The sequence below is a fragment of the Trifolium pratense genome, linkage group LG2, assembly GCF_020283565.1.
Source record: "Trifolium pratense cultivar HEN17-A07 linkage group LG2, ARS_RC_1.1, whole genome shotgun sequence".
NCBI lineage: Eukaryota > Viridiplantae > Streptophyta > Magnoliopsida > Fabales > Fabaceae > Trifolium > Trifolium pratense.
This window is the reverse complement of record NC_060060.1, coordinates 23,489,712-23,514,475: the sequence shown is the minus strand read 5'-3', so window position 1 is coordinate 23,514,475 and position 24,764 is coordinate 23,489,712. Positions and strand designations below refer to the sequence as shown.

Here is a 24,764-nt window from a genome sequence, read left to right as displayed (position 1 = left end):
TTGCTTTTAATTGTTTCAATTTCAACATTTTTTTATTTCCCATGTATGGCCACAAAAACGATGTTTATCTTGTGTTAAAAACTGGCAATACACTTTTAAAAGGGAAACGTTGTCATATTTAGTCAAAGAAAACTATCTTTTGGTTGAATTGCGAAATTATTACTGTTTTTGTTCAAATTTTAGAGCTAAAATTGCACAAAATTTGAGATCTAATTCCTTACTATTTTTAGTCATTAGTTCTTACAAAAACACATTTGGTTGGTTTTAGTTGGCACGAATAGCTTCAAATCAAGAAATAAAATAAAAACAAGACCACAACACAGATAAACTTATATAAATTATTGCCATTTAAAAATGTACCTGTAATTACCAAAGGCCAAGTTCATCATAACTGTGCTCATTCACGAAACAATAAAAGAGTAGCTTGCAGCACAGGCTTTGTCTAACATGCACCACTTGATTAAGTGGTGCATGGTGCACAAGTCTTCGATATTTTTATAACGAATACGAATTTTACAAAATCCACCGTTGGATGAAAAGTTTATAACATTTAGATAATTAGATCATACATAAATTTTTTAAATTTTTTTGAAAATAATTTGATAAGATATCGAGACTCATCAAGTTTAACGGTATTCAATAAAAATTCATAAACCGTTAATTTTGATGGATCTCAATAACATATCAAATGATTTTCAATTTTTTTAAAAAAAATTATGGATGATCTATACGATATAAACTTTCAATCCAACGGTAGATTTTGTAAAATTCGTATTCATTATAGTGTTTTTGATGACTTGTGCATGGTCCACAACTTGGTAGACTTGTGCACATTAGACTTTGCCGCACAGGCACATACTAATCAATCTTCATTGTGTCTCGTAAATATCATCTTAAACCAGCAAAGATGAACTAATAAAGTCAAACATTTATATCACAACACACACACACATATATATATATATATTTAAATCAATAAGCTTAACCACAAACAAACACTTCCAGAACCAAGTGATCAATTATAATTTCGATTCAGAGCTGCTCCACATACAATGTTGGCCAACTTCAGGACAACCTTGACAAATTGAAGGTCTGTCATCCACGAGTTAAAGTAGAAGAGAAAAAATAGATGCAGTGAGGTGATCTCAACTATAAAATGACACAAAATTACCTCTTTTTTGGTGAATGTAAAAGAAATAAAACACTTAAAAAGAAGGTGAAGTTTATTCTCTAAAACGCTTGGGTCAGCTTCTAACACACCCATGTTTTTGGATTGCATACAGGATGGATTTGATCATCCGATCAAAATTAGATGGTCTAGATTTAAAACATTTTATTTTAATAAAAAGAATAAATCTATTTTAAATTTGAACTGTTTATCTTGATTTGACAGTTAGATCATAACTGTAGAACTGCATGAAATAAGTATTGGCCGGATGCAATCCGGATCTCATGTTTCTTAAGCACCGTAAGTTATTTAGATAGTTAATTTTGTTTGGTTAATTGGGACATTTTTTTGGATGGCAACCAAAGACACATGCATTTTTTTTTGTTTTTCACCACCAGTTGAATCTGGTTCGGGGGTCAGTTCTAGCATCAAGTAGTTTCAGCCTCCTCCCGATCGTAGTTGCGGGGATCGAACCGTGGTCCTCCCTACCAAGTTCAGCGCTAATCACCACTGAACCAACTAACGATTGATAAACACATGCATTTCAAGTGAAGAAAGAATTAGAAGAAAAATCTAAGTTGGTAAAACTAAACTATAAATCAGCTGATAGCTTTTTTTTGAGTTACAAGACTAATCAAAACAAACAAAAGTCAAGAGAAAGAAAAAAGAAATGAGAACTATTCTCTAAGAAAGTTTTAGCCGCATCATTCCTAAGAATATCAAAGAATCCTCCTGTGGGAGATACGTGAGCTGTGAAATCGGAATCTGAAGAGACTCCAAACTCAGCTAAGAAAATTGCACAATTGATTCCCTCTATGAAAGTATGCATGACATAGAATAATATTACTTTGAGAAAGGAACTTTTCGATGTCTTAAATTAATCCAAAATTCGATTCAGCAATTTTCATAAATGACATCCAAATACATAAAAAATTGGTTTTCTTTTCAATACATTTTTTTTTGTCTCATAAGTATATGATACGTTACAGTTATTATATATATATATGATACATTGCACATTGTAATCAACAATTCGTAGTAGCACAACTGATAAATTCTTTGGGTGAATTACCGGGTTCGATCCCCGGCTACGAAATATTTTTGTTTTCATTTCTTTGCTTTCAAAGAAACCAACGAAATCAGTATAAAAAAAAAGAAACCAACGAAATCATTAGCTTCAACCAAATACTACATTCTACCAATATTCTCACCGCCGCGTTCAATTCTCACTGCCGCCGCCGCAGGTCAGTTGCTTTTCCCCCTTTTACATCTCACCACTCACCATATTGTTTCTATCTGACCTAATTTATACGATTTAGCTTCATATTTTAGACTAGTAGATTAGTTCAATTATCATAATCTTGTTCAACTTAATTTTCATAATTAGTTCAATTTAATACGAGTTTGAATACAAAAATCAGATACCAATAGTACAAGTAACTCATGACTTTGTGTTGCTACTTGCTAACATTATTTAGTGAGGCATGGATGTATTTTTAAATTTTAGAAATCAATTGGAATGAAGTGATTCGCAAAATTTTCTGTCTATGAATATGATTTCAATTTCAAGTTGAAAGTCTACTACTATGAAGTCTGGACACGACATAGACACTGACACGTGACGCCAATAATAATGTGAGAAAATGACATAACTAAGTGGAATCATAAGTGTCGGTGTCCGATACGGGGTGTCCCGCTAATCTGAGGAGTGTCTGTGCTTCATAACCATTGTTCATTTCATATCATAATATAGTATCTGTTTGAAACCATGCCAGAAAAAGCATCATACTTAAATAATAAAGATAGATGAGTTTTTATATTCATTTGCCTTTAAATCTTTGTTTGCTTCATCCATCTAACGTGATGATTTGCAATGTTGTTATGGATATTATCAAAGATTATGATGCAGTTTTGTTCCGCTGTTTATTTTCAAAATGAAATCATCATTATTTTTCGAGCATTGAATCTAGTCTTTCAACCCCACCAACACAGGGCAATGATGCCGTCCCATAAATGCGACAGCAAACTCACCATCTCTACCCAATCATGTTAGAACACAACCATTATTCTTTAGAAAATTCAAAATTACAAAAATAAACCCAATCAGCAGCTGTGCAATTTCACAACACTGCTTACATGTTTGGATATGCAGCCAATGTCTACTTCTAACATATATAGCCACTGACAACCAGTGATTTTCAATATTCATGGTGGTAACATGCTTCTTTTATGTTATATTGTAGATCTGAATGATAATTTGGAGTTGGCCTTCACATGTAGGATATGTTGTTCTTTTATGGATCACTATGTTATAAAGTGAAAATTGTTATCAAATTGTGGCTTCCCATGAGTTTAATTTGCTCCGTAAAGAAAGGGAAATTATTTAAGTCGTTCTTAAGATATCATCATGAAAATAAGTAGTATAGTAATTCTATCCAATTCAAGGGTTACTTACATGTTCATGATTCTTCGTTGCTAGATAACATGCCTATAAATGCCCATATTAAGTTGTTTTTTTTGACAAATGCTCATATTAAGTTAGAGATATGTAAAAGGACATTTTTTTTTATAGGGTATATTACACTTTTAATTCAATGCAACAAAATTCAAACCAGAAAACAGAGGGAATCATACACATTCATTAATTTTGTAGAGGTCTACAATACCACAAAACAGAATCAATGTTCACGAGCTTCTGTTCGCATATCTATCTTAAAATCATACCTGATGTCTGATTAGAGTAGCTACCGGCTAGACCTTGCGATATTATTGGGCTAACTTTTATCACCACACGTGACATTTTTCTTTTCTTTTCCTTCTATTGTAACCTTAGGATTGATAATTTGAATATCTGCCATGCTTGTTTTCTGTTCCTGTACATGAAGTCTCATCCATTTCATATCTTGTCCACTGTGTTTTACTAATGAAATCTCAGCATGATTCCATCCATTCATAATACGTAGTTTTCCAATCATATCCAGACTAGCTTTGAGCTGCAGATCCAGCAGAATTATATGATTTAAATTTGTATCAATTGCATTAGTTTTAGACCAACTAACATGGAGAAAGTTCGTGAGCCGTTTACTGCCATTAATGATCAGGTCAAAGTCACACTTCAGACAACATTTTGAACAATAACAACCACCCGCAACTACTGCAACACTAAGAGCCATCAGTGGCAATTTTTTTCGGAACTTGAAGGACATAGACGGTGCCTGTCTATTTTCATGGAACCAGCTGGGGATAGTTGATCCTGGAAAACAGATATATTTGGTCCCAGAATTGGGCAGCATCTGTCAATCAAATATAATTAAAAAGTTTGAATTAAACCCGTTGGCATTATGGAATACATTTATTTTAATTTTAAAGGAAAAATTATTGATGATATTAAAGATATAATACCTTGTTCAATAACATTTTCTTGGATTGGGAAGTCAATGATGTACAATTTATTGCACTAAGATGTTTTATGTTTGGTGGCAGGTCTCTGATTTCTCGTAGCGCCGTACAATTATTCAGAGTAAGTTCCTCCAAAGAGTGGCATGCATTGATGCATGATGGAAGGATCGTGATACTGCTGTAATCAAGGGATAAATTTGTGACACAGTGAAAGCAAGGAAGAAGTGTAACGAGAAATTCATCTGATAGATGGCAAAAGCTGAAGTCAACAACACTTTTCTCATCTGATAGATGGCAAAAGCTGAATTCAACAACACTTTTCACATCTGAAGATGTTTCCCGCAATTGACCTTTTCCCTTCTTGATTCGTGCAAGCCCCTTGCAACTGTAAGCCTCCAAGGCCTTAAGTTCTGGCAACATAAAAATACTACTCGGTAGTTCAAGTAGGTTGTTGCATCTGTCTATAGCCAGGTTTGCAAGCCCCACAAGAAGTCCAATGGAGAAGGGCAAATCACATATCCCACTATCACTCAAAACAAGGTATGTTATGTTTTCCATCTTCCCTAGAATTTCTGGAAAATTCTTAAGAGCTTTACAATTCCTAAGGGACATGGTTTTAAGTGAAGGTAAGTTGATGCCACGGGGAAGAATCTTGAGACCGGTGCAACCATTAAGATTCAAATCTTCAAGTTTTCCAAGGAACCCAACGGAATCATGAACTTTAACTAATCTCTTGCAGGAATCAAGATGCAGTTTCTTCAAATTTGGAGCTCCAGACATGTCAGGTACTTTCTTTAAGGATTGACACTTGCTTAACTTCATTTCTGTCAAAGATTTAAATTCCTGAAAAATAAAATCAATAACTATTTTATGAATTTTTAAGTAGCTAGGTTTTATTATTTAAACTCGGAAAATAAATAAAATATCAATACCATGATTTTTTGTTTGCCGAAGGTAAAAAGGCCCATAGACAGGTCGAGTATGACAAGTTTCTTTGGATCATAATGAGCTGGCAATGACGATTCAGGATAATCACACCATTTTAGCACTTTTAAACTTTTTGGGAGATGAGTAGGTCCTCTGGAAAAGTGAGCTTTTTCTATTACCAGTATTTTGAGGTTTTCCATTTTCTTCAATGCATTTCCATCCCATTGGACTTCTTTATCTTTGAGTAGGCGTAGCATGATGACCTCAGTTTTATCAGACCCCTTCAAACAAACATCACTAAATATTATACACCACCTCTAATTAAACAGGATATTATCTATCAAGTTTTTATATTCAGTCTAACTCATTCTTACAAAACCGCCTTATAAGGTAAAGGGTATCACTCTTGATAAACTCATTGCAGGCTCTATCTTATTCTCCGTGGGGGGTTCACCTTCACGCCCAAGACTATTGGGTTTAGTGTGTGGATATAAATGGATTCACCCTCACACCCAAGACTATATGACCTGATAAATGGTTATTAGTGGCAATCTTCATCCCACCCAAGGAGCTGGGTTTTGAGGTTGAGTTTAGCTCAAACCTATTCTAAAATGATATTAGAATCTATCTATCTGATGCAGATGTCAAACTTCACCCTCCTGGCATCTAAGGTTAGGTGTGGGGTGTGTGTTGAACAACAGTTATAAGTGGGGGCCAGCCTCACTTCATTAGCAAACTTTTGGGGTTAAGTTAGATGGCTTTGTCTAATGTGCACAAACAAAATTGTCTTGCATCATGAACAAGTGTGTTTTTTACCATTGGATCAATAAGTCACGTCATATCTCATTTGTTCCAAGGGTGTGATCTTTTAAATCCAATGGTAGAAACCAGCTTGTGCATTATGCAAGATATATATCACTTGTGCACCATAGACTTGGCCGAGTTAGACCCCAATTCAAATTCTAAGAGTCATCATACACTGGAGATATACTGGGTTATAAGTTAGATGGGTTTTGTCAAAAAAGGAAAAAGAATAAGAATCCTATAGACAATAATCCCTTCACGTACCTTGTTCTCTTTGAAAACATGTAGAATATCTGTGGAGAACCATAATCTACTGCGTTCACCTGGCTTTGAGGCTGATTCCAGCCGCACAATTTCTCTTCCCATATCTTCAATCATGTCATGTATCCTCACGTGACAATGATCAATTTTTATCAGGCTTTTATCAATCAGCACCTGGATAGCATAGTCTGGGTTGAAGCCACGTCCCCTGGTTAGTATGTTCGCAACATCACTTAGTTTGTATCCTTTGAAGAAGCAAGCGATGTCTAAAAAGATTTCCTTCTCAAATTCTTTTAAGCCATCATAACTTACTCGTAGGATTTCCTGAATATTATCATGAGGAATTCTCTCATAAGTATCCAAAGCAGATTTCCACTCCGATTTTGTTTTACCGTACAAGTCAGAGCCTATTATTTCAACAGACAATGGAAGTCCATTAGAATAACGCACTGCTCTCTTTGAAATGTCCACATAACTAGGATCAATTTCTTTTGTTTTGAAAGCATTCCAAGCAAACAATTCAAGGGCTTCTCCATCCTTCAATCCTTCTAATTCATAAACTCTTTCAATGCGTTGAACATGCAGCAAATGCTTATTCCTTGTTGTGATAATAACTCTGCTGCCTGAACCAAACCAGTCAAGTCCACCAGCAAGTGCTTCTAGTTGCTCCAACCTGTCAACATCATCCAGGATCAATAGAATTTTTTTCCCAGAAAGTCTACTTTTTATAATAGAAATTCCCTTATTTAAACTGCACAAATTAAGATCTTTCTCCCCAGCTAATTCCGAAAGAAGCATCTCCTGTACTTGTACCAAACCATACTTCTTTGAATTGTCTCTAACATTAGCAAGAAAACAGAGACTATCAAATCGATCAGCAATGCAATTGTATACGGCACATGCAAGTGTTGTTTTGCCTAACCCACCCATTCCAAAAATCCCTACCATTTGAACCACCTCATCTGATTCAATTTCTAGAAGCGAGTTCAGTTTTTGCACTCGTGACACTAACCCAACAGGGTATTTAGCAACATGTAAAGGCCTACGATTAATCTTTTTAGAGACTTCTTTAACGATCTCTTCAATCAACTCATACTCGTACCTGGTTCAATCACAAAATTTATGTCTGAAGTGAAATTAATATCATAATATTAACTATGTATGTTGGACAAACTAATTTATCTATGAAAGAAGGCTGCTGAGCCACGTACCCGTGTTTGAAATGCCAACCCGATAGGTTAGCTGCTTCTTCCAAAGCTGACCTCCATTGTTTTACCTTTTCCTTGTCAATGGTTTTTTCTCTTTCATGATTGGCCAGTGCTTCTGCGTAGCTCCCTTTCTGATGGCGCACATCAGAAGGGTCAACTTGATAAAAAACTGGCCAAACCAACCTGCCATTGCGTTTTATGCACTCCATGATCTTTGTAAGTTCTTCCAAGCAATAAGTGGATGATGCGTAGTTTTCTGAAAAAATCACAATTGCCGCCCTTGATTGTTGGATTGCTGTCATGAGAGCTAGTTTGATTTCTTCTCCTTTTCTTAGCTCTTTATCATCTATGAAAGTGTTGATTCCTTTTTCACAAAGTGCATTATAAAGGTTTCCGGTAAAACCCTTTCGAGTGTCCTCTCCTCGAAAACTGAGGAAAACATCGTAAACCCATTCATGGGTAAAGGAAGAGGAGGACTGGGGTTTTAACTCTTTCATTGTAGCCATTATGGTTCTTGAAAAGAAAAAAGATGTAGATGCTCCAATTAATCAAGGTGATATGCTACGTATATTAAATAAATTATTAAAAATGTATTTTATATGTAATATCTAATTTAAATTATTAATTATGTATTTAAATATATAGGTAGTTATTGGTAGTTTTCAGAAGTTATTAGTAGTTTTAAAATATTTGTATTGTATGTGTAAAAAGAATGAAGAAAATTATTCCGAAAAGATTTTTCTCTATTCTATCAAGACATATTCCTTCTCGAATTAGAACAATTAACTCATTCAATCATATACCATATTCTGTTATTGATGCTTTTTTTATTTTATTTTAATTTACAATGTAGTTGAGGATCGAACCCAAGATCTCTAGTTTTTATTTTATTTTATTTTTATTAAGTCTAGTGACTTAATAATATTTTTTTGTCAAGTAGACTAGTGGCTAGAAATTCCACTCTTAAGGTAGATAAATGGGATGACCAAAGTTCAACTATACATACACATTAACTTTTATAGTTTGTGATTGATTATTTTACTACTTCAAATTAGTTGATTCTTAAATTTGTTACTTTTAAATTATGTACTAGTAGGATACCCGTGCTGCCGTACGGGGAGCGCGCCGTAGTTGCTGTGCGTATTTAAAAAATGATTTTTTATTTTTTTTATATAAATGAAAAAATAGAAAAGGTTTTTAGATTAAATTGTTAATTTAGATTAGAATTGAAAAGTATAAAAAAGTTTAAAATGTTAGCATTGAAAAAATGTCTGTAAAGGGGAGAATATAAAAATTGTAGCATGAAACAAACTGATGAGAGAGAATGAAGGAGGGTACAGGCCGAGAGGTAATGAAGCTTGGAGCAAGCTTGGGTAGAGGCCGAGAATATAAACACTTGTTTTGGTGTATTTATTTGCAAAGGTTGTTTACCAACACGCTCTCGATTAACGGATCATCATGTCAACTGTCAAATGGAATGTTCAATGTGCTTGCATCATGAAGAGAAAGAGTGACACCTTTTCTTTGAATGTGAAGGGAGTAGAGAAGCTTGGAGTGTGATGGGATTAGAACATATTATTTATCCAAGAATGCAACTCTTTAATAATATCAATGATTTGATTTTCGATATTTGCTGTCATGAAAATAAGAAAATGGTGGGAAGAATGGCTATGGTGATGTGGACAATATGGAACAATAGGAAAAATTATGTGTGGAATGATACTAAAATGAATGCACGGCAAGTTGGTTATCAAGCAGCAAACCTTTGGGACGAATGGCAGCAGTGAACAATGGAGAAGATGCGCACCAGCAGCTACTGTCTGAGATGACAGCAACACAGTGACAACCCCCTATGCAAGGTCGATTAAAGTGTAACGTGGATGCGAGCTTCTACAATGCAGCAGGTGTAACTGGTTGGGGCTTGTGTGTTCGGGATTACCAGGGCTGTTTCGTTAGTGCAGCCTCGAACTATATTCAACAAAGGCTCAACACAATTGAAGGGGAAGCTGTGGCATTCAAGGAAGCAATACGTGAGTGTTGGTACATCCGAGTTTAGCATTTTAATTTTTAATATCAAAACTTTATTATTATTGTATCCCAACTTTGAGGTGAAGTTCTCGTACCTTAAAAAGGGCGGCCTATTCTCACTCTAGTCACTGTTTGTTTGATTTGATTGCTCATTGTATTGAGAACACTTTGATTGATGAAATGAATTAAGTTTATTTTAGTAAAAAATTAAAATAATTGTGTAGTGGTTGATGATAAGAATAGAGTACTTGATAAGAAAGTAGAGAATCTTATGATTGAGAAATCTAATGGTGGGAATATAATAGTATTAGCATGTATTAAAAGTGTAGTAAAAATTGTTGACATTATAGTGAGAAACGGTGGACATAATAGTTTTTAACTTAGCAACTCACATTTTCAACTATTTGAATAATTATATTGGTGAAATTCAAATATTTTTAACTTAGCAACTCACATTTTCAACTATTTGAATAATTGTAACTATAAACACTCTTTCTGTATAATTGCAATGGGTCTGTATTATTGATGCATATTGTTGTAATTACTATTTTAATCGTATAATTATACTTGGTGATATGACATACATTGCAATTCAAATATTTTTAATTTATTATTACTAGTTTGCAACTCATATTTTCGAGTGCTTGAATGTGTAACTATAATACTTTCTCCGTTTAATTGCAATGTGTCTATATCCTCGATACATACACATGGTTGCAATTACTATTTTTACCGTAAAAATTTTACTTAGTGACACATTGAAATTCAAATATTTTTAACTCAGTGGGATGTCAACGGGGCAGGGAATGTGCGGGGGAAACTTCTCCGTTCCCCGCCCCAAAGTGCATATGGGGGAGATTTTGTCTCCATCCCCGTCCCCACGAGCAATATTTGTCCACATCCCCATCCCAGAGATCCCTACGATTCCCGCGGAGATTCACATATATCAAATATTAACAAAACTTTTATATTTTTTGGTCAAATTATGACACTAGTATGATGTTATTTTTTCTGCCTTATTTAAAAAAAAATGTTGCATCTTTCTTTTTTAAAAAATAAAAACAACACATGATGCATTCAAAACCAAAAAAACATTTGGCTACTAATAATCATACAAAAACCAACAGCTAAAATATTCCATAGCAAAATATGAATAATCATACAAAAATTCATAACCAAAATATCTCAAAACTGTTGGTAATTTGTAAATATCCAACCAAATTAGATAAATAAAATTACTTCTAGGGTCTAGGAGAAAGTAGCCACTTTTCTACGGTTGGGAGTTGGAACTTGGAAAACGCAAATACGCAACGAACGCTTGAAATTAACGAACAATCAGTGGAGAAAATAGTGGATGACTCCTCAAGTTACTTCTTTTTTTTAAAAAAAAAAATCAACATTTAATATATATTAATAATAAAACCCATCCCACGGGGATAAAATCTTTGTTTTCGGAGCTCTGAACGGGGCAATCCCCATGAGGATCCGCTCCACCGGTTGCAAATTGAAAACCCTACTTGTAAGCAATTTCAAATTTTCAAGTGTTTGAACATTGCAATGAGTTTATATCATTTTTATAACTTTTTACATGGGAATAGTAAAACTTTTTACACTATTACTCTCTTCCGTCATTTTTATAAGAGATAATTGACTTTTTAGATTCATTCAATTATTAATATATAGTATGAACTATAATATAGACCAAATACATCAATTATTCGATGAGTCTAAAACATAAATTATTTTTTATAAAAAAGACCGGAAGAAGTAATATATAAAATTAAATTTTATTTATTAATATTAATAATAGTAGTAAAACTCCAGTAAAATATAAAAATCTACACATATCACCCGTTGGGCACAAACCCAAGAAAAAAAATTTTAGGCGTACACTCACAAATGAATAAAAGTTAAATTAAAATAAAATTAATATTATCACATCATTTAGTATTTTTTATTTAATTTTTTTTCATGTATATGTGCCTAATTTCTTGAATTTGTGTCCAAGCAAGAATTCCTCCATCACCCCTATCTATTAAATAAAAATTAAATTGTACTCATCACATGTCAATCTCACCTCAAATCCTCACAAGTCGGTCACACGGCACCCATAAATTTTATTTATTTATTACTATTATTTAATAAATTATTTATAAGTGTAAAAAAATTGTTTATTGTAGTAATTTTTTGTCTACTACCAATATTTGTCCAATAAAACTGAAGAGTTGCTCTTTTTTTCTACTCATCTACTGAATGCTGACACATACTTCTCTTTAAGACACAAAAATCACAAAGTACACTATTTTTAATTGGGTCATGCTAAACAGTGCCCCCGGGGCACTGGTTAAGCATACCTAAAAAGGAAATAAAAATAAAATTTATATTGAAAAGACAATTTTTTGTACTTTTGAGGCATTGAATACACGTATTTCGAGACAAAATTTCTATTTTAACATGCTTAATCAGTGCCCCGGAGACACTGTTTAGCATTTTCCTTTTTAATTTCATTATCACATTCATTACATGGAGGAAGTCTTGCATATGCACACCATTTAGACACAAATATATACACGTTACCCTTTCACTTTGTTTCTCTTCAAGGCAGTGAAGAGACCTCTTCTCATCTTCCAATTGTTCTCTCTCACAAGTTACAACGTACACCATACGCAACACTGAACACCATCACACACAAGTTCATCTCTGTTCTCTCCTCACCTCTTTAATCAAATCATATTCTCCCACTTGTTTCTAAACTCTTTCTATTTTCATCTCTTTACTACTACATAAAATGAACATATTTTTTATGAAAGAAAATCTGAAAGGAAAAAAAAAACAGTTCGCATTCTAAGATGCCAACTATTTTTCCCTAAATTTTAATATTTACACACTTGCATCTTACATTGCAAGAAGGGTAAAATTGAAAAGCTCGGGGGCGCGTGTAAAACTCGGAGGACGCGAAAAGAATAAGTCTAAGTTTAAGGGCTAGTTCAACCTTGGTGTAGTAAGAGCTAGCCCAATATCCCAACAACACCATTTCACTAGAAGAACGAATCAAGTGGTTAATGATTTTCACCAAAGGATGAATCATTCAGAAGAATCAAAGTTTGATTCTTAGATGGAACAATTTTTTGGCTAGAACTTACGTAATTCACAGCCGAATTCTAGATTACTATGATCCATTCACCTAGGAACCAGATGTTTAACACAAAAAACAAATTACACATTAATCTCTCTTTAAGGAAAGAGAAATTGGTAAACCTTAATGCTCAAAGCATTTTGTAATTACGTCGTTGCTTGAGTGATTTAATTAGCACGAGGGCTGTAATTTTGCAAATCAATGGGACGAGGTAACCAACAATATTAAATATGTTTAAGTGTAAGAAATTTGGGCCTCATAAGCCGTGGTCAAACGTCCAATTCTGATTGGTGCGTATATATAGAAAAAAAATTCGGTTGAATGAGACAAATCAATAGGTTTTTTTGGTGGAGATTAGTTGTGGTAAACAAAAAAATCAATGGGATAAGGAATAAGAGATTCTACACATGGGCAAGCCCAGACAGTTGTTCAGGCTCTTGTCAAATTTTTTGGTATTTTAGTGGGTTAGTTTAGGGCAAATTTGAGATTTCTAGGGGTTAGTTTATGTTAAAACTGAGATTTTTTGTTCAACACTGAGATAAACCGAATTTTTTAGAGGTTAATTTAAGACAAAACTAAAAAAAATTTGTTAGACTAAAATTTTGTCCAAACTCAATAAAATTTCTAGCTCTGCCACTTGGATAAGGTATTTGTTAAGAAACATGACATCCATGAAAGAATGAGAGAGAAAAATTCAAAAGTATACTCCCTCAGTTCCAAATCTTTAGTATTTTTAGCTTTTTAATTTTGTTCCGAAACTTTAGTCTATTTAAGAAACCAATGCACATTTAATGATACTTTACCATTTGTACCCTTACAAAAGTTAAAGCATTAATGATATATTTTCTCTTTCTTAATAAAGTAAGGGTAAAAATGACTTTACTTATCATTTCTTAATCTCCGTGCAAAACTTCAAAAAGACTAAAGTTTTGGGACGGAGGGAGTATTATTTATGAAATATAAATATCACAAATGAGAAAAGTGAGTGTGAAAGATTACATCAAAGCCTATATAGGCATCAACTAACTAATCCTCCTAATTACCAACTAGCTAGTAGAAAGTGTTCACTACACTTCTAGCTTGGAATAAGCAATACAAGAGTACATCAAATCGAAAGAAAATAGAATGAAAGATGCCGAAAATACATCGACTAAAATAAGAGCCATAAGGCAAGATGCTTAACCTTTAAGCCGAAGTCATAACTTAAAGATTAATCACTTAATAGAAGCAATAAAGCTTAACCACCATATGATAGAAGCTAACATTAATAACATTTAAGCATAAGTCATAACTTAAAGCTTAACCATTTAACAGAAGCAATAAAGTTTAACCATCATATGGTAGAAGCTAACATCAATAAAGCCAACAAAGGAACAAAGCTTAACCATCAAGAACGCTCAATCACTCGAGACAGAAGCACAACTAGTGAATGCCAGAAGATCAGATGGCTACAAAGTGAAACAACAGTACTAAAGTTGTGCTAGAGTAATTAGCACATGAGAAGACTAACAAACCAACAAAAAAACAAGCATAATTAATGACTAGAGAATATAACAACAAAATCAATATTGTCTTCAAGATGATGGGTCTGTTTGGCAAACCAAAGAAGTTAGCTTTTAGCTTTTATCTTATGACTTATAAGCTAAAAAATCTGTTTGGTAACGGTCTTTTCAGAAAGAGCGCTTTTAGTTTATTTTACTGACTTTTAGCTTCTTTTTCATAAGCTATTTCAAGTAGCTTATGAGCTTATAGCTTTTCATTTTTTCTTCCTCTTTTACCCTTGTTATTTTAACTAAAATCCACATTTACCCTTTATAATTTGTTATCATTAGAATTTAAAATAAAATAAGTAAATACATGTTTTAACGTTGCTTCTTTTAAAATCACACATATATATATATATTTATCAATTATTAAGTACGTACATTACTATAATTTTTTTGAAACAACATACCTTACTATAATTAACCATTATATTTTGTTGTTATTTTTTCATAAATCATATCAACTGAAATGAAAATAATATTTTTAAAAAAAATCAGCATATAAAAATTAGTTTAATAATAATATTTAAGAGATATATTTATTGAATTAATAAACTTAAAATATTGTAAAAAAAAAAACTTAAAATATTAAATTCTAAATATCTTAAGTAGTATAAATTTGATATTTTTTTTTTATTGAATTGAAGATATCTTTTTATGTCATTTTATATTTATCAATCAGTGGAACCGCTAATTTTATCAAACACTTTGATTAGCTTATCAATTAGAAGCTATCAACCATCAACTATCAGTCATCAGTTGTCAGCTAGCTTATCGGCCAAAAGCTATTTTTGCCCAAAAGAGCGGAAATAACACATAAAATAAACCAGCTTGTCAATGAGAAATCAACCAAAGTAATATAAGTTAAAATTTAAAACCGTTAGTTTATTTGATATAAGTTCATCATGAGTTAAAGAGTTATCTTTGAATCTTTTCCAAAAAAATAAACTAACTTTCTAAATGAACTAATATAAGGACTGAGATGCATTTTTACTTTACATTTGATGCCACGAATGAAGAACCCTGAGACGAGTGCAAAGTGCAACGATTCATATTCAAATCTTCAACGTAATCATTAACTTCAACCAAATAAATTTTTGCAATATCATCACCACCGCGTTCAATTCTCACTGCCGCCGTTGCCGCCTCAGGTCAGTTGCTTTTGCCCCCTTTTACATCTTACCACTCAATCTGACCTAATTTTTACGATTTAGCTTCATGTTTTATACTAGTAAATTACTTAATTATCATAATTAGTTCAATTAAACACACTAGAGTTGGATTTCTACAATGGCATTCAGCCTCACACTAGAGTTGAACGATCCACTTTTTTAGGTTTGTGAATTAGAACCATTGCTCTTGATTGAATGAAGACATCGCCCTAAAAAAATTAGGTTTTCTGGTTCTAGGGTTTTTTAATTTGGAAATTTAGATTTACAGAAGTGATGGGAGAGAGGAAGGAGATGGTTTTGACATGTCTATGCTAGTTATCTCAATATTAAAATGTCAGATATACACGTCGACATCAATAATAATTTGAAAAAAATGACATAATTCAATGTAATCGTGATTGTCGGTGTCGGACACCGACACGTGTCCGACACTGGGACACGCCTAATCCGAGGAGTGTCCGTGCGTCATAGGTAATTTTTAACTGAACTTGTTAAAAACGCTAACGTGCAAACAAAATGTATAACATAATGGACCAATTCGGAGAAACACTTAAAGACAAATCTAGGAAAATGGTCAAACTTAAAAGACCACAAACATATTTTTTCACTAATTTATAAACTCAGCTCTATATGTAATGTAACATGTTCAAATCTTTAGCGATATATAACATGATACAATAAAAATGTAAGATAGCGATGATGTTAACAATGATACATATTATACTATTTATATAATTATATATATAATTATATTTATTTATTATATAAATAAATATAATAAGCAAGGGGTCTTAAGCAAGGGGACCCGTTGGCTCCTTTCCTTTTTCTTCTAGTGGCGGAAGGCTTCGCGGGTGTGATGCGTAGTGCGGTGACAAAGGGCCTCTTTAAGGGGTTTGATGTTGGAAATGATGGTTCGGTTGCCTCCCACCTTCAATATGCCGAGACACTTTGTGTATAGGAGAAGCGTCTTACGATAACTTGTGGACGTTGAAAGCTATTTTGAGAGGCTTTGAGTTAGCATCGGGGCTCAAGGTGAATTTTTGGAAGAGTTGGCTTATAGGGGTTAATGTGTCTCCTCAATTCATGGATACTGGCTTGCAACTTCCTTAATTGTAAACAAGGTGCGATCCCGTTTAATTATTTAGGCCTCCCGGTGGGGGCTAATCCGAGGCGCGCTTCCATGTGGGATCCTTTGGTTGACAAGCTTAGGAGTAGGCTTCTCTCTTGGGGGAATAGGTTTGTAAGTCTTGGAGGTCGAATTGTCCTTATAAATTCAGTCTTAAATGCAATACCTATCTTCTATCTTTCTTTCATGAAAATGCCGGCTTAGGTTATTAAGAAGATTGTGCGAATCCAACGTGAATTCCTTTGGGGAGGTGTTAAGGGTGGTAGGAAGATTAGTTAGGTTAGTTGGAAAGAGGTGTGTAAGCCGAGAGGTCAAGGTGGCCTTGGAGTGCGAGATGTCGGTAAGGTCAACCTTAGTCTTCTAATTGAATGGAAATGGAGGCTTTTGTATAGCGAGAATGCTTTATGGAAAGATATTTTAGTGGCAAAGTATGGTGTTGAGGCGTGCCAAAGGGTGAATTGGATTGGGAGTGTGTTACCTAGAAGACCCTCTAATTGGTGGAGAGATATTTGTGGGGTTGATGTTATTGATGGATGTAGTTGGTTCGGCCAGCATATTAGCAGGAGAATAGGTAACGGCGAATCGACTCGATTTTGGCTTGATTGCTGGTTTGGTAACAGTTCTCTGCGTTTCCTGCGTCTTTTCTCGGTTTCTTCTCATCAGCGTTCGACTGTGAGGGAGATGGCAGGTAATGGGTCGGGTGCTTCGCAGTGGGAGTTGGGGTGGCGGCGGCGGTTGTTTGTTTGGGAGCAAGACCTCCTTCGCGATCTCCTGGAGGTTCTTCCGGCTATTGAGTTTTCGGACTCGGCTGATGCTTGGTTTTGGGACCTTGAAGATGATGGAAGGTTCTTGGTCAAATCCGTTTATCTACTTTTGGGCAGTGTGTTTAATTCGGAATCGGTGTTCAATGATTCCCAGTTGAAAGTGTTTAAAAACATTGTGAAGAGCCCGACTCCTTCAAAAGTGTTAGCCTTTTCATGGAAAATTCTCCGGAGTCGAATCCCGACGAAAGTGAACTTAGTGCATCATGGGATTCATGTAAACGGAGGTATGGAGTGTGTTTTTTGTCGGGGGAGGGAGGAGACTTCTGACCATCTCTTCCTTTATTGTGATTTTGCTGATCTAGTGTGGAAGGCGATCTGCCGTTGGCTTGGTTTGGTTATCGTCATTCCGCCGAATCCTTTCTTGCTTTTTGATTGTTTCTTAGGTGCTGCGAGTAGTAAGAATATTAGGAGTGGATTCTCTTTGATTTGGCACGCGACGGTGTGGTCGATTTGGAGATTGAGAAACGAGGTAATCTTCTCAAATGGAGTGAAAGACCTGGAGAAGGTCGTCAATGCGCTTAAACTGTTGTCGTGGAAATGGGGTTTGAGACAGCATAAAATCCCGGTGTGTTTATTTTATGAATGGTGTTGGGATCCTGGGTTATGCTTAAGGCGCTGAGGTCGACGGAGGTGGTGTTCGGGGTGGTGGCGTGGTTCGATTTGAGCTGCAGGCCTTTGTTTTGGTGCCTTTTTTCAGTTTTGCGTTGTTTGCTTCTGCTGGTCTGGCTCTGGTGGCTTTGCTTCTGCCTTATTACGTGTTATTTTTGCTCTGGGGTAGTTTTACTGGTGTTGGGCAGGTGGTGCCTCTTATTGTTGTATCTTGTAAACTTGTAGTACTCCTTGTACTGTTTTACTCTAATAAAATTAGCCTTTTTTAAAAAAAAAAAATTATATTTATTTAAGTGTTTGGACAGAAATATTTATTTATAAGTTAGAGATACAGTATGTGAATGGACACTTTTGTTTTGATTGAGTAAAAAGACAAATTGAAAACAGAGGAAATCATACATTCATTGATTTTCAGTGGTATATAAACACAGACTAAGAAGCATTATCAACATTCACGATCTTCTATGATGTCCTCTAGCTTAAATAATACCTCATGATGAGCGTAGCTACTACTAGCTAGATCTTGTAACTTTGTTTTGCGATCTCTTATCCCCACAGGTGACTTATTTATTTTCTTTTCCTATTGGAACCTCAGGATTTATGAATTGAATGTCTGGCATGTTTATCATTTGTTCTTGTACATAAAATCTCGTTCTCAGAATTTTCTTTACTGAATTTGTTACTTCATCTGAGTTTAATTTCTTAAAACAGTGAAGAGAGGGCCACGTGGTTTCATTTACAACACCTGATTGATCTCAAGGCTGAAAAAGTTTCAAAGGCAGGGTGCTTTTGGCGCCTCAACCGTAGGCAATCCATTTCCAATACATATGATTGGGCGATTACTTCATCTTTCACAACAACTTCTCCCAATCGTTTTCTTCGCTGTCATCACAGGTTCAACACTCTTCTTCACCGTGCATCCCCTTACTTTCAATTATCTAAATTTTTCATATACTTTTTTGTTTCAAATATTTTTCATATACTTTTTTGTTCATATATCAATTTCAGTTACGATATGTCTGTTACAAAGTTGATTAAATGTGTTATTCTGGATTTGGATGGAACATTACTCAACACAGGTCAATAACAACTATCTGCAACTATTTTTAAATTTGTTTTATTCATGCTTGAGATTTAATTTTGTTAATTGTTTCATTAATGTATGCGTTTGAATTAATAACAGATGGCATCGTTTGTAACGTTTTGAAGATTTCATTAGGAAAGTATGGAAAAGAATGGGATGGAAGAGAAACCCTTAAAATTGTTGGGAAGACTCCGTTTGAAGCTGCTTCTGCTGTTGTTGACGATTATGGACTTCCTTGCTCACCAATTGAATTTGTTTCTGAGCTTTCGCCGCTATTCTCTCAGCAGTAATTATCTCTTAACCCTTGCATCATTGTTCTTAGTCTGAGTAGAGATATCTTGTTAGTTAAATGTTGAACTGCGGTGCCGGGTGCTTTATGGGGCTGATTATGGTTAAATTAATAAAAACTGCTTACATTATGTTTGGTCCTGCAGTGAGAAAAAATAATTTCGAGTGAATTGATTATCTAAAGTTGATTCGGGCTAAAATTTAGTTGAAGTTAAAGTGATTTATGTTTGCTTACATTCAAATAAAAGTGAGTTGAACATTAAATTTGATTGTAAAAATCAATGCTAGAACCATAAACTACAATTTATAGGTTCAAGTAGAGTCAATTATGGAGGCAAAATCAATTCTATACCTCTAGAATCACTTTTGGCCCCTCTAAAAGTGGAACCAAACATACACAATACTCCCTCCGTCCCAAAATATAAGAGCTAGTTTGACTAATGCACGTATGCCAACGCACAATTTTGATCACAAATATCATCAATTCTCTATTAGTAAAAATTATAAAAACTTAATATTTTGAAAATACTCATCAAAACAAATCAAACAAGATTTTATATGCTAATTTTTATATTTACACATCATTAAAAAAATGTGGTCAAAGCAAGATAAATGAATAGTGTCATTTAGTCAAAATAGTTCTTATAAAATGGGACGGAGGGAGTAGTATTTAAGAACATAATTGTGTAGAAGATATATGTTAAAGCCTTAAATCCTCTTTTGCTGCATAGGCTTGTGTCATTCTTATCCAGTGGTATAAAACCCGTGCTCAACACGGATGAGAAACAAATTAATTCTGAATTTGCCCACGTCTAGCTTAGATAATTGGTTTAATATATAGATAATAGATAGATACAATATTAATGTATTACATTACAACCTTCCAAGTTGCTTATAAAATTTCAAGGCTAAATAATGCACCGTTGGAGCTTATTTTGCAAACATTATGCTGATAATATCTCCTGAGAACTGCCTCTTCAGTTAATATTTGATGTAAAAGAAGACGCCCTGCTGCATCATTATTTAGGGGAAGGTTCACACTATATTCACCGTTGAGATATTTACTTTAAGAGAAAGTGCAGAATTGTAGTCATTGATTGATAAATCAGCTGTTGAAATTTAAATAACTTCATACCATTGCTATACCGCTGACCCACAATACTTAGCTATGCAGGTTTAGTTTGTTCAAGGTTGTTGGTATTAATATCTCCATCTTATCTTTATCTTTTTGTAGGATGTTATTCTGTTACGTTGTTTTCTAATTTTTTTGTTGGTTAGCTCTTGTGATCTTAATTGAATAGCATATTCATCGGTGCATTTCTTGGCTGTATGCACTGTGCAGAAGGTTTTTTTTTGTTTTTTTTAATGTTTTATTTGAATAGAGGAAACCTCCTTTCTAGAAATGTAACTATGGGGAGTTGATGTGTTTGGGTTTGCTAAACCAATATTGTCATAAACCACCGACTAAAATTTTTATTCATCATTCCAATTGTAATAAATTGTTCTTTCTAAATAGCATTGTTGAATGTTGAGTCAAGGTTCCTAACAGTTATACATAAGAATATGATTACAATCTCAATTTTTTATTATTTTAAATTTTCAATTACTGGCTATAAGTACACATTCTCTATATAAAGTGATTCCCTCATTTCATAGTGAACCGTATCCAATTCTCTTTACCTTGGGAAATTTATTAACATGTATGAAGCCAACATTTGGAAAATATGTCCCCAATCAATTAGTTTATGGTCCAATATGATCTTCGTTCAATTGGAAACCTTTATGTATTATATGTTTCATATTGGAGATGCAAATAAATCATACTGTTTTATAAAGCTTCTGTAAACACAGTTACTTGGTTGGTCAATCCAATTCAACTTGTATTTCAAAGTTATGAGGGAATTTTTTATGAAGTTTTTGCTTGATTCTCATTTCAGGTGGTGCAATATTAAAGCACTTCCTGGTGCTAATCGATTGATTAAACATTTGAAGAGCAATGGAGTTCCAATGGCCTTGGCATCAAACTCTCCAAGGGAAAGCATTGATGCCAAAATATCCTTTCATAATGGTGTTGATTTATTTCAGAAACCTTAGGCTTATTGTACTCCTTTCGTCATTGTTTGTGATAATGAAAGTATGAGCTAGTTTCTTAATTTATATTCTTTTTCCATGCAGGATGGAAAGATTCTTTCTCTGTCATAATTGGGGGAGACGAAGTTCGAACAGGAAAACCTTCCCCTGACATGTGAGATGCAAATAATGTTTTGTTTAGCCTTGATTACTGAGGGTTACTTGTCTACTATAGAAGTAAGATACTTTTCTTCTGAAAAAACTGTGATTTATGGCGTCAGATTCTTTGAAGCTGCAAGGAGGTTAAGGATGGAGCCTTCCAGCTGTCTTGTCATTGAAGACTCTCTGTGAGTTTCCTTCTGTTCTAATTCTGTTTGGTTTATGTGCCGGCTTCAAGTCTTCTTTGATGGCTAAACCTTCTGTTGAAAATTTAATCCTGTCATTATACTTCAAAAAGAAATTTCTTCAAAATTCTTGGATATTCGCTTAATTAAATTTGTAATATAGGATAGGGTCAAATGACACTAGATTATTAAGGCTAGCTTTGACACCAAATCACGCTCGCTTATTTGTGTTTAATCTGATGGCACATGATAGCTTATTTGTGTTGAATTGGCATAGTAGAACCAATATTGATTGTTGGGTGTGATAGGGGGAACTAAGAAAGAAATAGCGAGACACTGAAGGAGAGACATCGTAGGTCACTTGCTATTTTACTAAATTGGTTATAGTCTTTAGATTCAAGAAAAATGGAGGGATAGGATTTGGCGTTAAAGTAAAATTTGAAACCTGATCTTATAAAAAGAATTATAGATATCCTTTCTTTCTTTTGCCTCTTCTTATAAAAAGAAAAGAATGTAAATATTACGGGAGAACCGTTAAACATCCTACACCCCCCTCCAGTGATTCTGACTGTCTGAATTTTTTAGCCTAGTGATCCCATTTAAGTTTATAATTAGATGTTCAACTAGTAAATAGATCTAGTGGCGGAGGACTATCGCTATGTTGATAGCTTGGCCAGACAGAACTACTCATTTTTTACTTATAAATATGATAGCTTGTTTTTGAGGAAGTGAAACATATTAAATTGCCGCTTTTGTATTTAATGAGTGGTTATTTAGGTGCAGTATTCACGTGATTGATTAATAGAGAAAGCAGATGATTTGAGTTGAGTGCATTGAGACTTGTAATCGAAATTTGAGAGAATCCATGATTTTTTTTTAATGAAAATCTTTCATAATATTATTTAGTGTATGCATGCTCAGGTTGAATGCTCTTTGTTATTATGATTTAAACTTTTTTTTATGACATCTTCATGGTTCTCAATTAATTTAGGTCCTGTCCTGTTACAACTATCTGTGGAAGAACCATACTCTTGTATCCCACAAATATACTCTTTAATACTTTCATCATGGTTTATGGGACTTGGTTAAAATCCTCACTTAATTTAATTGGATTTTTCCAGCATATAATAACATAACAACTAACATTTGCCTATCAGAAAAAGAAAGAAAAAAAGGATCCTTATAACTTGATAGACAAAATAATCTGTTTGATCCTTGTTACATTTTGGCTGAATCTTCCCCTTCCATCATGGTCTACACTCTACAATGATTTCTATGTTGAAAATATGTTAGACTGCTATTTGCTCCATATATTTTTCCTAAAAAATATCTACTTGGCTACTTCAGACCAGGTGTTACTGCAGGTAAGGCTGCTGAAATGGAAGTGGTTGCTGTACCATCACTCCCGAAACAGTCTCATCTCTATACTGCAGCAGATGAGGTGATAAATTCCCTACTTGATTTGCAACTTGAAAAGTGGGGTCTACCACCATTTGCAGATTGTAAATCCTGAATACCTTAAGATAACGCTTTGTGTCTGTGCATTTCCTTTATTGGTATGACATTTACATTTGAATTAGTATTATAAATTATTGCAGGGGTGGAGAGAACTTTGCCTGTAGATCCTTGGTATATTGGTGGTCCTGTCATCAAGGGATTTGGTCGTGGGTTGAAAGTACTCGGGATTCCTACAGGTTTGTTTTCCGTTCTCACTTATTTCTTGTGCTGTATGGCATGGAGCTGAAATGTAGAGGAGCAAAAGATGGGTATTCAAAATGATGCCCTGAGATTATTGCAATTCTATTTAGTCGTTGCTTGTTTAATAAGCTTGAGATCCTGATTTTGGAATTTCCCCTGAATATATGAGGATTATGCCATCTTAAAGTTTGTTTTAGCATATACTTATACTAAGGGTGTTGATGCACTATTTTTTAGCCAATTTGTCAACAAAGGACTGTTCGGATCTCCTTGCACAATATCCTTCAGGAGTTTATTTTGGTTGGGCTGGATTATCAACAAGAGGTATTTTTAAAATGGTCATGAGCATTGGTTGGAATCCATATTTCAGCAACAAAGAAAAGACTATAGTAAGTTGTTTATTTTAATCTGTCAAAAGTTGTTTAATTTAAACCTATGGTCATGATCTATATTTTTTTTCCCTATAGGAACCATGGTTGCTTCATGAATTCACTGAGGATTTCTATGGTGAAGAACTGCGGCTGGTTATAGTTGGTTACATACGTCCTGAGGTATAAATTCCTATAATATTTATGCGTCGTGCTTGTCTTGTTCTTCATCTTTTGAGTTTCTCTAAAATTGGGCATTGTGCATTGCAGTTCAATTTTCCCTCCCTTGAAAGCTTGATTGCTAAGATTCATGAAGACCGCAGAGTTGCTGAAAAAGCTCTTGATCTTCCCGTGTATTCAAGTTACAAGAATGATTCACATTTGAGAGTCTCATGATACTGATATTTTTTTAGCTTCTTAGGGAGATACTCATCATTTGTACTAGTGCCAAAAACAATTCTGTTGTATTATTCCCTGTGATTCTTAATCACCAAACTACATTCATTGTAATGAAAAAGGCCACTATTTCACTTTGAATATGTGATGTGTCCATCAGGGGTTTGAATCCTTAATTGAACTCCTAACAATTTCTTGTTTCATATATGAAATCTTTGTTCCTCTGAATGAACAAACTGTATTGTCCTTTCAATCTTAAAATGGTAATTTCATGTTATAGAATCCAAATCCTTCTATTGAAGTAGTTTTC

At 34.1% G+C, this 24,764-nt stretch overlaps 3 protein-coding genes and 1 long non-coding RNA gene across 4 annotated transcripts; 3 read left to right on the top strand and 1 right to left on the bottom strand.

Annotated features, from left to right (window-relative positions):
• The first annotated feature begins 2,254 nt into the window (after positions 1-2,254).
• Positions 2,255-9,976, top strand: LOC123905402. The gene is made up of 3 exons (XR_006808368.1): positions 2,255-2,412; positions 4,652-5,107; positions 5,194-9,976. It is a non-coding gene; the product is annotated as an uncharacterized LOC123905402 (long non-coding RNA).
• LOC123905396 (disease resistance protein Roq1-like) lies at positions 3,716-8,328 on the bottom strand. Its single transcript, XM_045954997.1, has 5 exons — positions 7,771-8,328; positions 6,563-7,661; positions 5,500-5,775; positions 4,571-5,410; positions 3,716-4,461 (listed from the first exon to the last, which is right to left on the bottom strand). Exons 1-5 carry the CDS (start codon positions 8,271-8,273, stop codon positions 3,943-3,945), a joined length of 3,237 nt encoding a protein of 1,078 aa, XP_045810953.1. The 5' UTR covers positions 8,274-8,328; the 3' UTR covers positions 3,716-3,942.
• Positions 9,977-15,371: 5,395 nt separating the features above from the next.
• Positions 15,372-24,707, top strand: LOC123905398 (bifunctional riboflavin kinase/FMN phosphatase-like). The gene is made up of 12 exons (XM_045954999.1): positions 15,372-15,626; positions 18,918-19,100; positions 19,215-19,285; positions 19,390-19,576; positions 21,516-21,646; positions 21,754-21,823; positions 21,930-21,995; positions 23,340-23,494; positions 23,591-23,686; positions 23,928-24,079; positions 24,158-24,241; positions 24,329-24,707. Exons 3-12 carry the CDS (start codon positions 19,222-19,224, stop codon positions 24,452-24,454), a joined length of 1,131 nt encoding a protein of 376 aa, XP_045810955.1. The 5' UTR covers positions 15,372-15,626; positions 18,918-19,100; positions 19,215-19,221; the 3' UTR covers positions 24,455-24,707.
• Positions 15,640-18,852, top strand: LOC123905399. The gene has a single exon (XM_045955000.1). The coding sequence runs from the start codon at positions 17,455-17,457 to the stop codon at positions 18,214-18,216; it is 762 nt and encodes a 253-aa protein (XP_045810956.1). The 5' UTR covers positions 15,640-17,454; the 3' UTR covers positions 18,217-18,852.
• Positions 24,708-24,764: the final 57 nt, after the last annotated feature.

Excerpts from the sequence above, each read along its gene's own strand:
- LOC123905399 (XM_045955000.1), top strand. The coding sequence starts at position 17,455 with ATGGCAGGTAATGGGTCGGGTGCTTCGCAGTGGGAGTTGGGGTGGCGG.
- LOC123905398 (XM_045954999.1), top strand. The coding sequence starts at position 19,222 with ATGTCTGTTACAAAGTTGATTAAATGTGTTATTCTGGATTTGGATGGA. Across the intron at positions 19,577-21,515 it reads TCGCCGCTATTCTCTCAGCA|GTGGTGCAATATTAAAGCAC; the intron begins GTAATTATCTCT and ends TTCTCATTTCAG. Across the intron at positions 24,242-24,328 it reads TTGGTTACATACGTCCTGAG|TTCAATTTTCCCTCCCTTGA; the intron begins GTATAAATTCCT and ends TGTGCATTGCAG.
- LOC123905396 (XM_045954997.1), bottom strand. The coding sequence starts at position 8,273 with ATGGCTACAATGAAAGAGTTAAAACCCCAGTCCTCCTCTTCCTTTACC. Across the intron at positions 5,411-5,499 it reads TCGGCAAACAAAAAATCATG|GAATTTAAATCTTTGACAGA; the intron begins GTATTGATATTT and ends TTTATTTTTCAG. Across the intron at positions 4,462-4,570 it reads AGAAAATGTTATTGAACAAG|ATGCTGCCCAATTCTGGGAC; the intron begins GTATTATATCTT and ends TTTGATTGACAG.